General features: G+C 36.5%; 2 protein-coding genes across 3 annotated transcripts in view; one reads left to right on the top strand and one right to left on the bottom strand.

Moving 5' to 3' along the window:
- The first annotated feature begins 4,414 nt into the window (after positions 1-4,414).
- On the top strand, positions 4,415-8,432 carry Fadd (fas-associated death domain protein). The gene is made up of 2 exons (XM_067791758.1): positions 4,415-4,873; positions 4,931-8,432. Exons 1-2 carry the CDS (start codon positions 4,604-4,606, stop codon positions 5,447-5,449), a joined length of 789 nt encoding a protein of 262 aa, XP_067647859.1. The 5' UTR covers positions 4,415-4,603; the 3' UTR covers positions 5,450-8,432.
- A 1,516-nt stretch (positions 8,433-9,948) lies between these two features.
- The window catches only part of eIF4E1 (eukaryotic translation initiation factor 4E1), a 47,578-nt gene continuing 43,152 nt past the window's right edge, over positions 9,949-14,374 (bottom strand). For both annotated transcript variants that reach the window (XM_067787046.1, XM_067787045.1), the window contains one exon: positions 9,949-10,917. In XM_067787046.1, the coding sequence (XP_067643147.1) occupies positions 10,757-10,917 (161 nt within the window). In that variant the 3' untranslated portion in view covers positions 9,949-10,756. The remainder of the gene's footprint in view (positions 10,918-14,374) is intronic.

The raw sequence follows: 14,374 nt of genomic DNA on the forward strand, positions 1-14,374 counted from the left end.
ATTGTTTTCAGTCTAGATGTCGGCATTGTCACTTCAGTGAAAGTGATGATCGATGAGAAACACGAACTGCCTATCTTCAACTTTTTTACTCGCCCTATTTTAGAATTTTACTAAATAACACCCTATTAAGTTCTACAAAGCCATATTTTATTATAACTTGAGTTTCAGTTGAGATAGTGCGCTATGAAAAGGGTGGTTTGTTCCATTGTTTTCGATTAGGGTATAAGGTTTAACTCTCAATACATATTCAGGTTGATTACTGATTTTTGTGTGGAAGATCACGAGCAACCTTGGTAAATCACCAACGAAATACCATAGCAACCATCAAACGAAAGCCCGACTTAAAGGAAGAACACTTAGGTAAAAAAAAAATGTAAAATATTTGGCATACACGTATATATTTATCTATTTCCTTTCAAAAATTTCGTAAAACTTCCATTGAGACCATTGGTAATCTAACTGAAAGTGGTCTTGCAGAGAATATCAGCTGTTTGGAATGGTGCTCTCTTGCATGTTATAGTTTGCAACGAAAATTTGCTATGCAACAATGGAAGACCATTTGCCCTGATCATAAACTACCCTTATAGGTTTTATTCATTAGCGCATAGTCATGGTCAAAATAAAATAGGTTTTATATTATGTTACAGCTTTTTGACTTAATTTTCTATTAGCTACTAGAAGACCCGGCAGACGTTGTCCTGCCCTAAATTTGGCCTATCTGCATACATTTTAATAAGCTTTTTCCGTCTGACTCTGCCCTACCCCCTCTTCACTTTTTCCTAATCCTTTTTTATAGTCACCCAGGGGTATGAAAATTACCCTCTATACAACTAAAGACTCTCCTGAATTAAAAAAAAATGTCATAGTACCTCTAACACGCGGGCCCCCTCAGAATCACCACCCCCCACCCTCTCGGCGGGCCTGGTGATGTGCTATACTTGATATCATTCGCTATAATATTTTTTATTGATAAGCAGGTTGTTTAATTAAACACCAAAGTATATCCGCACCACCTGAAAATATGAGTGCCACTGCGTATACGTAACATTTTATTATTACGTATAAACAAATCAAATAAATTGCAATAAAATAATATTGCGACTATAAACTGAGATATAACCCGGGGTGGGCGTGAGCTTAGCACCTGCTAAGCGACCATATATGTATACGATAAGCGAGAGCACAATGGCTACTTCGTCAAAATCAACGACAGTTCTTTTAGTTTGATTTCGATGGTCGTACAGTAAGGAAGTGTCGCACGCGCGCTTAAAGCAGAGTACCAAAGAGTGCGTGTGACACATGCTCATCGTTCAAGCCCACCGCTGGATATAACCTATCCTATCTCTCAAGTTAGTTCAAACTACACACGGGGTGCAAAACAAATTCAAAATCGGTTCAGTCGTTTAGGAGTCCATCGCGCCCAAAAAGTTTGTGACACGTGCTTTTATATATTAAGATCTTCATCATGGGGCCAATTAAACTCCCTTAATGGCTAATTAAACTTCCTTAACCCTAACGCCATAGTCGTAACCATACCCATATCCATAACCATCTCCAATGTTATCGATTAATGGTGCCTTAACCTAAAAATCGTGAAAATTTCATAAAAATGAAGAAAACGCAAAAAATTACAACCATATTCCACAAAAAATAAGTCTCTTAGTCATAACGTATCCACAAAAAGTTACTAAATTCACCAACTCAAATATTTTTAGGTTATGGATATGGCAGAAGCCAAAAACCAATTGGTTGGCTATGGTATGCTTATGGCCAAAAAATAGAGGGGTATGCAGACTATCGATGCTTAGCATTACGGGAGCCCTGAAAACAACGCCGACGGATGCACTGTATGCCATTCTGCACATTCCACCTGTAGACCTGGGGCCCTATTCAGTAACTGTGAGTTTTAAAATGTACACTTTTTCTTCATGTAATTTGTATGAAAGGAAAATGTACATTTCAAGACTCATAGTTACTGAATAGGGCCCCTGGTAGCAAAGAACATAGCATTAACAACTGCAATCAGGCTCGGCGCCTCGGGGCAGCTTAAGCGCCGACCATATGGCCATAGAGCAGGGACGGAAAATAATTATTTTTTTTTCGGAGTCGAAAAAGTCCTGGTCAAAAAATTGTCCTAGGTGAAAATGTTTGACTTCCAAGGTATCCTTATAGCAATATCATGTCGAACATAGCATTAACAAGGCTCGTTGCTCGGGGCAGCTTGAGCGCTGACCATATGGCTATAGTAGCAGGGACGGAAAATAATTTTTTTTTTTCGGAGTAGAAAAAGTCCTGGTCAAAAAATTGTCCTAGGTGAAAATGTTTGACTTCCAAGGTATCCTTATAGCAATATCATGTCGATTCATGCATCCTTTTTATTTTTCGAACATTTTCCATAAAAGTCCATATATAAAAGTAATATCTGTATTTTTATTTTTTGAATCCGATAGAACTAGTTAAACTCGGACTTTTAAAAATAAAAGTCCGGCTTGATAACAAAGAAACGGCTTATGCGAATTAAACACATTTTTTTATTTCGGATCAGCCTTTTCTTTGTTATCAAGCCGGACTTTTATTTCGGCCTTAAAAAATAAAAGTCCCGATTTAAATTTTATTTCCGGACTTTTATTTTTAAAAGTCCGAGTTTAACTAGTTCTATCGGACTCAAGTAATAAAAATCCGAAAATAATTTTTATCTTGATCCAAATATATTAAAAGTCCAAAATTAATAGTTCTGCAAGGAATTATATTATAAAAGGAATAAAAGTTTCGGCCCCTGCATAGTAGTATAGCGTCATCAATCACAAGACGAACAGACTACCTGATTCCCTATCTGCGCTCGAGGGAGATCTTAGGGCAACAATAGAGGTGGACGGTTGCCGCAAGGGTGCGAAAATGGCGGACGAGGCGATACATGTGTACACAGATGGTTCCAAAGTAGTGGAGGGAGTAGGGTCTGCGGTATACTGCGCTGATCCGGAAATAAGCAGATCCTACAGGCTGCCGGATTACTGTAGCGTATTCCAAGCGGAAATATTAGCCGTAACCAAAGCAGTAGAAACTCTGGAAGAGAATAGCTTAAGCTGTAACCGTGTTAACTTTTATATTGACAGTTAAGCAGTCGCTGGAGAGAATCGGGACAAGGAGAAGCATACATCTATATTGGGTCCCAGGGCATATGGGAATAGATGGGAATGAAAAAGCGGACGAACTAGCTAAAAAGGGCGCATCCCTTGAAGCTTGCTCCGTAGACGTCCCAATTAGACTGGGCGATATTCAGCGAAGGCGAGGGGTGCACATGGTCGACCAAGCGGGAAAGGCGTGGGTTCAAGCGCGGGGCTGTAAAGTGTCGAAGATTATGTGTAGGTCTTACAACCTTAGACAAAAAAAGTTGCTTCTATCATTAAAAAGAGAGGACTGTAGACATATGATGGGTATTCTGACTGGACACTGCCTTCTGGCGTCACATGCCTTTAAATTAGGCTTGGTGATAGTAGATTTAGGAATTGCGGGTTGGAGGAGGTAACGATCGAGCACGTTCTGTGCTCGTGGCTTACACCTGCCAGGCTAAGGCTCCAGCTATTAGGAGTGATACAGCTGTCATATCTAGAAGCAGCAGGTGGCTTAAGTCCTAGGAAGCTTCTAGTATTTGCTAAGAGGACGGAGTTATTTTATAACATAGGTCCTGGTTTTTGATAGTTTTTCAGTTTGGTCGTTAAAACAAACTTCTGGTAACACTACGGACTCGATCAGTCTATGTGTGGTACTCATGGACCGGCCAGTTCAACCTAACCTAACCTAACGTTATGGTATGGCATCATTAATCGATTACATTGATTTCCATAAGGTAGGTTCGATCAGCTATTTTATCTGGTTATGGTTATAAGTCACCATTAATAGGGCCTTTAACCCTAACGCCATAGTCGTAACCATACCCATATCCATAACCATCTCCAATGTGATCGATTAATGGTGCCTTAACCTAAAATTCGTGAAAATTTCATAAAAATGAAGAAAACGCAAAAAATTATAAACATATTCCACAAAAAATAAGTCTCTTAGTCACAACGTATCCAAAACAATGAATAAAATCTACAAAAAGTTATTAAATTCACCAACTCAAATATTTTTATGTTATGGATATGGCGAGAAACCAAAAACCAATTGGTTGGCTATGCTATGGTTGTGGCGTTAGCGTTATGGTATTACACCATTAATCGATTATATTGATTTCCATAAGGTAGGTTCGGTCCGCTGTTTTATCTGGTTATGATTTTACGGTTATAAGTCGCCATTCATTGGCCCTTATGTTTATTTACACGTTCATAAGAAGCCATATCAATCGCGAAAGGAACACCGTTTTTGGTTACCCAATACAACTCCGCACACAGAACAAATTTGAACCAGCTGATTTTGACATTTCAATTTGATTAAAATAACTCCAAAAAATGACAAAATAGATGGCAATTTGTGCCAATACAGTGTAAAAGTAAAAACTTGCTAGTTTCCTCGAAATCACGACAAACATTTAGTTTTTGCACACTCACTCATTGTTCTGTCAATAGCTTATAATTGCAAGGTCTCATGCCAACTACTTTTCACCATGGAAAATGTCACACAATACTGGTCCTATGACTTGATAAAAGACATCGCATCGCGGGAACCGCCGTCATCGGATTTCATCAATGAACTCAAATCCATGTTTATAAAAGACATTGGTTCACCACGTCGCTATGAATGTATACGTACAATGGCCGATTTAATTGATTGCCTTGAAAGGCGAGATTCCATCAATGAACAAAATGTAGAGCCGCTGCGCCTTCTGGATAGTAAAGAACTCAACGAAGCTATCGACAACTATACTTCACGAAATGTAAGCTTAATACAATTTGCTTAAAATGTAGCATTTCAGATATGTAACCCTATTTAGGCATTGAAAGAGGAAGAAAGCAACAAAAACCAATATCACTATATACAAATGGCCAATGAAATGCATAGTAAGCTTTCAATTAGTGATAACAACGCGCCAACGATGCAAAATGGCAATTATCGTAATAAAAATGCTTTTCGAATAGAGTCTATTGCTACTACAAGAACTTCTAGCAATGATAACACAAACCCAACAGCTAATGCGCCTGCCAACTCTAGCTATTCTGCATTTGCTTTACCTGAACAAAAACGTGCTGCTATTTATAAAATGCTATCACTACACTTAGGTACTCATTGGCGTTCATTTGGTCGTGAATTAGATATACGCGAAGGTGCATTAGATGAAATAGAGTTACAGTATCCACGTGAGTTAAGTACACGAGTTTATAAAGTAATGAAAACATTCGAAGAGGATGATTGTCATGATCCCAAAATGGATTTGCGTATAATAAAAGAAGCATTGGAGCGTGCACGACGCAAAGACCTACGGCGAAAAGTCGATGATATAATGTCACATTAGTATAGTAGTAGCTGTGGATCTTAAAACCTCTATAGTAATACACAAGCTATTTTGAAATTCACATATACGCCGTTATGAGAGAAGTTGATATTAGCTATGTGTCATTCATTTTGAGGTACTTAGTTTAGTCAATCAACATGTTACTATAATTTATTAAGGATAGTCTGCTCGAAGTGAGCGGATCTCAATCACGACCTATCCTAATAGAAATGTATATAACCTATCCATGACTCGAAAGCAATTACAGTATGTGTCACCAGCCAAAAGTAGAATAACCCAAGCTAATTATATGTACGTATTTATACATTCGAATTTCTAACAAGATTAAGATGGCAGAACCTACAGTCTAAACATGGCTAATATTAAATTCTGTCAAACGAATAAGCATTTTCCTTGGGACAGGCCTGATATTTACGAAGGTTGTTCGTATTTTCTGTTATACAATTTAGTTTCTCTACAAAAAACAAATAACTGAAGTATGTCATTTTTTTAAATACTTCTCGAAAATGTGTAATTTTTTCTCATTGCAAAGAACTAAATAAAAGCAAAAAATCATACATAAAAAGCAATGTAAGTTAATACACCTTTCCAAAACATATTGGCAATTCTCTGAATTTTGAAATAGCTTAAAATTTTTTTGATTTGGGATGAATTCCTTAAAAACCTTTGCATGAATCGAAATTTCTATACTGCGCCATAGCATTTACTATTTCATGTACACTGGCGTCGTCTTTCAAAAACTAAATGTTGTTGTTGTTGTTGTTGTAGCAAAAACTAAATGAACGTTTTCTTTACTCTCACAAGTTCCAACTGCAATAGCAAGGTTTAAGATATACATAACATAGGTATAAACTTCTCGATTTTCGATAACTAAAGCGTGCTAAACAGAGGCCAGTTTCAGATTTCAATATCAAAACTGAATATTTTTGGTTTGTTTTAATGGTGTGTTCAATTTATACTTATTATTAAGAACTCATGAGCTTAACACTGGCTTATAATAATTGAATATTCAATTGAATTTTCAATTATTATGCTTTTCTAAGAAAAACTGAAAAGAAAGAAACATTTACTGGCATCGCAATATGCCAGAAAATATTTTTTATTAATTTTGATATTGATGGGTTGTCACAGGTTAATCAGAATATTAACCCATAAGCGACTTTCTAACAAGAAATATGTTATACATTTTTTTGGCAGTGGTATTACCATTTGAAGTAGTGAGACTGAAGACAATTTTGGTTTTTTAAGGATCGCCCTTATGTGTACATTTACACATCGTTAGCTTAATGTGAAAATGTGCTAAGTCAACTTTTACGAATTTTACAGAAGGCAAAAAAAAATGAATATTTTTTTAAATAACCTGTTTTCTTCAAAACTGTGAATGAGGATACCTTAGTTGCAATACTTTTGAGTGTAGAAGCCTTGAAAAAGATAAATAAAAATCATATATGCTAACCCAGCAGCTATTTTATGACTTAGCACAATTTCTGCACTCAAAACAAATTTTTTCTCCTGACTTAGCACTTTTTACTTAACATGTTTAACCCATCATTCCTCACCTTTAATGATTGAAATATAGCACTAAAACTATATATTTCACAAAAAATACTATTTATTTGTCAAACCATTTCTAACGGTTCTGATCTGGAGTCTTTTTCATGATGGTGTGCAGACAATAATTTATTTTTAAATTTAAACAAATGCTGTGTTGTGTCTTATTCCAAAAGACAACTGCCACATACTTTATCTACAAACTAAATGCTAAATCTCTTAATCGTTGCCAAGAGAGTAAAGACTTGGGTGTAATTTTTGACTCCAAACTCTCTTTTTCTAGCCACATTGACTTCGTTTTTTCAAAATTTGTTGCAATGGTTAGGTTTAGTAGACGTAACACCAGTGACGTTGAAGGTACTTGATACATCGTTGGTCAGAAGTGATCTTGAATATTGCTCAATAATATGGAATCCTTTCTATGAATTTAACTCCTATAAAATTGAGACTTCAAACATTTTTTTACGAAAATTGCTTTACGGATGCTTCACTTGCCAGACGGCCTCCCATCATATACCAGCAGGCACAGATTGCTTGGTATTCAGGCTTTGCATGACAGAAGAACTTTTATCTCACTCATGCTTGCCTATAATGTAATAAACTTTAGGGAATTGCTCTCATTTATCTAATTTGTTAATTCCATATATTCCACTGCGTGATTTTCAGCATAATAGATTATTTATCGAAATAAAGGGGTGGCCATCACTATATATAGCTTCCCCAACCCAATTGTCAACCTCATCTAGCCGTGGCGAATCCTGTTTTATTGACAGCCGAGGCTCTGAAGTTCCTCATCGAACTACCGGGTGAGGAGGGCGGGATGACCGAGAAGGTTTAATGTGGTCATATAAATCGTTCCCGAGATGGTCGGGTTAGTACCTTAATAGTGCTTTGTTACCGAAACGTGCCGGATCTATATCCAGCAAAGAACCATCAACATCGGTAACACTCCCCAAAGCATTCGGCGAGTGTCTTTATCGTTAATACAACAGCAACAACAAAGCATGCACTTTTAGACTGAAGGAATAAAAAAATAAAATGCGCGCACAAAGAAATGACTAGTAATTCAGATTGATATTATTGAGAGGTTGACTTAGCACATTCTTTTTAACAGCTGATGACTTAGCACATTTACACATCATTGCCCACAGCACGTAAAAATGAAAAATTAAAATATTTTTTTTTGTGAGCGATGTATTTTGAATTCAGTTTTAAAACTGCATTAAAATAAAATTTTTCAAAAAGTGACTTGGCACATTTTCGCATTAAGCTAACGATATGTTAAAAATGTAATGTACCTAATTCTTAAGATAAAAAAGTTGAATGTGTGTTGATTTTCAAAATGCCAAATAGTATGTATTATTTTACGGTTTACAACGTTAACAACAACTTTGTGCCATGACGCAATAAAACCAGAGAGGTGAAGTCAAAATTTCACGGCCTCATAATCCTGTCATAAATTTAATAGTATTAGGGCAAGGCGAATTCAGTACAGGTAGTGTTATCCCATCACAATGTCAGTTAATCGAAATCAATAAAAATTTTCTTTTGCCTTGACATTCTTCTGCACGGCGAATTGATTGAATTCGCTTTGCCACCACCTGTATAGATTCGCCTTGGGAGGGAAAATGTAATGCCAAGGCGAATCTATACAGGTGGCGAATTGATTGAATTCGCTTTGCCACCTGAAGAGATTCGCCTTGGGAGGGAAAATGTAATGCCAAGGCGAATCTATACAGGTGGTGGCAAAGCGAATTCAATTAATTCGCCGTGCAGAAGAACGTCAAGGCAAAAGAAAAATTTCATTGATTTCGATTAACTGACATATTGCAGTACAAGGCGTTGTATGGAAAATTATCAATAAGCAATCAGCTGATGGGATAACACCACCTGTAATAAATTCGCCTTGTGTAATGCGCAGGAAAAAGCCAAACTCGATATATCTCCACCAAGGCGAATTCAGTAGAGGTGGTGTTGTCGCAACAGCTGATTGCTTCTTCTTGATAATTTTCCATACAAAGCCTTGTACAACAATATGTCAGTTAATCGAAATCAATGAAAATTTTCTTTTGACTTGACATTCTTCTGCACGGCGAATTGGTTGAATTCGCTTTGCCACCACTTGGTGTAGATTCGCAGGGCAAATGATCAGGCGAGCACTGCTACAACACCAACATGAGGCGAGAATACTCCGCATCAGGTAGAGAAATGAGATGCTTACCAAACAGTTCCTGTTGAATACCCAGAAACCTGGGCAGCCCAACAGACACCGCCTAGGGGCTTAAGGAGTCATCTCCGTAAGCATTATTAGGAAATACGGCACCTTAGAACTCAGCCGTATGAAACAAAAAAACACAAGCAGGTCCTCAGTGAACACTACAAACAGGCGTCGGGCCTTTATGCCAGGAATTGCCCGGTGAATCCAGTACTCAAAGAACAGCACAAAAAAACTTATTTCTAAAATTTTGATGTTGCTTTGCCCGGGGTGCGAACCCAGAGCATACGGAGTGATAGGCGGGGCACGCTATCACACCACGGTGGCCGCCAGGTTAAACTCTTACCTATCCAGAATCAACCCCGACATGCAAAATGTCCTGCTTGCAATGTGTCCCCGCATGACACCAACAATCTCTTCAATTGTATTGTGGAGCCAACGCTTCTAGCGCCCCTTTCATTATGGTCCACCCCTGTTAAAACAGTGGTTTAGCTAATACTGGGGAGTGCATTTCTGCCACCAAAAGCTTCTCAGTGAAAATGCATCTGCTGTTCGGAGACGGCATGACAAGCAGAGTATGCTTTTTGTTCACAGAAGACTTGCTTTTCTACAACCTTTCGAGCTTCTTATGAAATTCAAAGAGAAGACTGTCGGGATTGTTTCATGAACCTAAACTGGTAAATAAACACTATTTGCATTAAGCTTTCAGCGTGGAGAAAAACCACAATAAATATTTGTTTTTATCAAATTTTATTTAGATTTAATTCCATATATTCGTTTACATTAAACACGTATAGGATTCGATAATGACTACAATTAAACGCTAACTTAGCCAAATATCCCAACAGAGCAGCAGCTAATTACGACAGAAGCGCATACAAATATATAAATTTTTAAAAACTTAAAAATGTTTAATAGAAGAGCGGTTAGCACTTTTTTGCATTTCATTTTGAAAGACCTGCTTTGCAGTATTCCTCTAACCTTTCACAACCATCTCATCAATTCAATTCAATATTTATTTCGTCTTCAAAGTTACACCTTTTTTCGGTAATATTATCGCTGCTTCTTACAAATATATAGTTTTTCATCGTTACTACCTGCTCGTGGTTTGTGGATAGACTAACATTAACAGCATTTGTGTCAACTTCTGCTTTCATCTCTTTCCTACTGTAAAACAAATTTATTTTCATTTAACAATATTCTCTTGTATATAATTTATATTATTTTGATATTTGCTTTTATGGCATGTGAGGGTTTTTAACTTCGTTAAAACTTCTTTCTTGCATTTTCAGCTACCACAGATAAATATATGTCGTTTATATAAAGCTTATATACGCATACAAACTTTTTTGGAGCTAAGTTTCAATGGTTGTTTGGATTGTGACTATTTTTGTTGAATTTATTTTTGTTTTCTGTAAGGTTTTTGTTAAAATCTCGTTTGTTGCCTTGTATGCTTGTGTGTTTATTTGTTAGGATGTTGAGATGATGGTAAGAAAAACTTTTTAAGTTTACACAAGCGCATGTGCACAATTGTTGCCTTTTTAAAGAGTATAAATTGATTTAACATTCGAACCCTGTTTAACCATTGAGTCCTTGTGTAGCTGATATTGCAAACTATGACGACCCAATCGCAAGGCTTCTATCAGTTTATTTCCAATTTCCAATACGGCTTCTTTGTTATTGGCATTAGCTGTCCAAATAGCTATTGTTTTATAAATGAAATTAAAAATAATTATAACAAGTAAAGGTGTCTAAGTTCGGGTGTAACCGAACATTATATACTCAGCGTGAGCTTCAATTGTTCATTTCATTTCAGATAAATTACTTTTCTACATAACACGCCCGTTTAAAAGAAAAATGTCTCCCCATTTCCTCTTACAATAAAACTTTATAAGTGAAATATCATTGATTCAAAACTATTTTTTGCTAATAGCGGCGTACAAAAAGCGTAACACTTTAGCCAGATTTTCTTTTCTTTTTGTACGCCGCGCAAGGGTTCTTGTTCTATTCTAAAAAACAGGCAACGCCTTTACGGGGTATTTCGTTCTTTTGTGAAAATTGTTGCCTGCTCGCAACGCAAAAGCGTTACACTTTTACCCTGTATAAAATGGCGGTGTGGCAGTGCAACTCTGTGAAACTCTTAAGTTCCACATATACTCTGTTAATATGAATGCACAAATTGCGCATTCACGAGTTCAAAATTGCTTCGTTCTGCGCATCTACGCCACAGTTGACTGTTAGAGAGAGAGAGAAAGAAAAAAAAAGCTAAAGGAAAATGACGTAAGAATTGCCCATAAAAAAGAGCTGATCTACAGCTGAATTCAGTAAGCCGTCTCTAGTCACTATTAGAGACTATTTGGTGTGAAAACCACTTTTGAGACAATTTGCCATTCTGTATGCTGTCTCGCGTCTCCAGCCTCACAAAAGCAATCACTAATTTGTGAGCTGGGCCGGGCAGATCACAAACGTGAAAATTTCAGAAAAAGTATGAAAATTATTTGCGAAAAACGCTTTAAATATATATATATTTTATTCCTCAAATTAAAATAAGCATAGAAAAAATTAAAAAACTGAAAATACTTAAAAAAAACATCGAACTCTATGTGGCGCCGCTGAGATTCGAACCTACACACTTTGGAATTTTCTATAAAAATTGTGAACGGAGTCTTACCATGCTCAGCCGCAATGCCACCTACCGTCATGTTGACAAAATGCAATGCTATATTATTCGTTCAATGTATGAGTAAATTGTCATTTTGGTGAATTTCGTTGATATGGTGAATTGTTTTTGTGACTTTCGTTTACTGAATACCGAAATCACAAAAATTGTCTCTAAAGGAAAATCTCAAATTTAGAGACTTGAGATGAGACTGAATTACAGAATTCAGCCGCTAATGTTTACATGCGCAACGCGCAATCTTCTTGTGTGATTTGTGATATGAGTGAATATGGTGAGTTGAAATGTTCTTTGTATGCACTATAAATGTTGAACATTTTCTGGGGTAGGAGTAACTCTATTAAGGCTTTACCATTTACTTAGGCAACAATTTATTTCAGAAAAGAAAACGCTATAAGTTATAGCTTATTATTCTAGTCTACGACCCTTTTAAACTTGTTTTCTATCTAAGTTGCCGTGATCTTTAACCGATTCCGTCCATTTTTACTAGAAATATTTTCTGCTATAGGAAAAATTTGTGTACCCAATTTTATTACAATCCGTTAATTTTTCTTCGAGTTATGGCTCCCGAAACATAGAAAATGGCTTATACTGTTTTCACACAGAAACTAAATGATCTCATTTCACATTCTAATGAAATCGTAAATTTTTTGCTTTCACACAGAAGTAACTGCTCGATTAGTATGAAGGATGAAATGTCAAGCGAATAAAAAGACAATGATATCAGCCTAATTCTAAACGAAAATTCCGTGCGAGTTTTTTCCCTTCTCCCATTCCTCGTATTCTAAATAAAAATTCCTTGAGAGTTTTTTCACTTCTCCCTTTCCTCCTATTCTGAACAATGTTCGAAAAAGAGGAAACCGGTTATGGGAGAAAAGTAGGTATTATGAATGTGAGGGAGATTTCCTTGCCATTTCATAGGAGTTTTTTCACTTGTTAAATTAAAGGGAATGCATCAAAATAGTTAAAGGAAATTGATTCTTTTAAGAAAGAACACTTATTTGTACAAATTTGCGCTAAAATATGTATTTACATTCTACCACAATATTCTCACTGTTAATACAACAACAACAGCAACAATATTCTTTATTTTAAGTCGAAAAGTATATCATAAGCAACGGAAGAGCTCTTTGTATATTTGATGCATCCATCCAGAAATTGCGCAAGGATTTTTAAAGAATGCTTAATTAGATTTTGGCATATGGCGAAAGGCGAACTCAACTCGACGTGGCCGCCAGAAATTTGCTTTGCAGAATGAAAGCAGGTAACTCCGGCGGATTTGTGTTAACCCGCCGTCTTCTTCTTATGCTCCTCTGTTGATGTTGCTGTGGCACCACATGAAATGCAATAATGTGCATTGTTTATACCTTATTTCTTAATTTCAAACAAATTCGCAACAATAATTAAGCTTTTCAATTTTTTAAACAAAATAAGAAATGCGCAACGAAATTTCAATTGACAAAACAGCTGACTTCGAAAATTCGAAATTCCTATTCCCCAATTTTTCTTCTCCCTAGGAGAAAAGAATTGGAGGAATTTTTCCGCGGGAATAAAAAAATCCGCGAGAACAAAATTCCGCGAGAATATTTAGAATTGGTCTGTATATGACAGACAATCATGGCGGAACGATACAAGGTGGCAGCATGGTGACATACCTACATATATAAATAAGAATTCCATATACTTTGTTTTTGTAAATTCGATGGACAAATGTCAAAATCGTACTGCGCCGGAAGTTGATGTATCAAATCAAATAAAAAAAGGTTATAATCAGCTGTTCGATGCGGCCACCTTGTATCGTTCCGCCATGCAGACAATGACATTTACTTTGACAAATGACATTTTTAAGCACTGAACACACCAAAAACTAAGAAACTGAACGCTCCCAATAGTTGCATTGTGCTTTTGACTTCATTAGGCATTCTATTAGCTACTAATGAAATAATTATAGATTCGAATTTTGTAGGGAAGATTGAGCTCAATAAGCGTCTTAATGTAGAACACTGCCTTTATTATTCAATAAGCCGTCTGTGTGAAAACAGTATTAGTCATAAAAGGGGCAGTGCCACACCCATTTTCAAAAATTTTTGTGTTTTCCAATTTAATGTTATAATTCAATTTACAAGTAAAATTCTATTGATACAAAGCTCTTTTTCGCTAAGATATAGCTTATTATTTTCGTCTACGACTCTCATCATGCTTACAGGTTGCTAAACATTTCTTTCGATAACCTTATTAAACTTAAAACGCTCACTACGCTACATAAATTAATATATATGAAGGAACCTGACTATCTGTATCGGAGGCTAAATTTTCTCCAGTTGTTGTTGTTGTTGTTGTAGCAATGCTCGCCCCACCTAATAGCCGCGACCGATCACAAATTGTCATCAATATCCTCTAACGGGAGTCCAAGGAAACTTGCCGTTTCAACAGGGGTGGACCATAAGGAAAGGGGTGTTAGAGGCGTTGGTTCCACATTACA

Source organism: Eurosta solidaginis, chromosome 5 (genome assembly GCF_040869045.1).
Source record: "Eurosta solidaginis isolate ZX-2024a chromosome 5, ASM4086904v1, whole genome shotgun sequence".
Taxonomy (NCBI): domain Eukaryota; kingdom Metazoa; phylum Arthropoda; class Insecta; order Diptera; family Tephritidae; genus Eurosta; species Eurosta solidaginis.

What these genes read in the sequence shown, in the direction of transcription:
- Fadd (XM_067791758.1), top strand. Translation starts at nt 4,604, where the DNA reads ATGGAAAATGTCACACAATACTGGTCCTATGACTTGATAAAAGACATC. An exon ending in ACAACTATACTTCACGAAAT is followed by an intron (nt 4,874 to 4,930) that starts GTAAGCTTAATA and finishes AACCCTATTTAG; the next exon opens with GCATTGAAAGAGGAAGAAAG.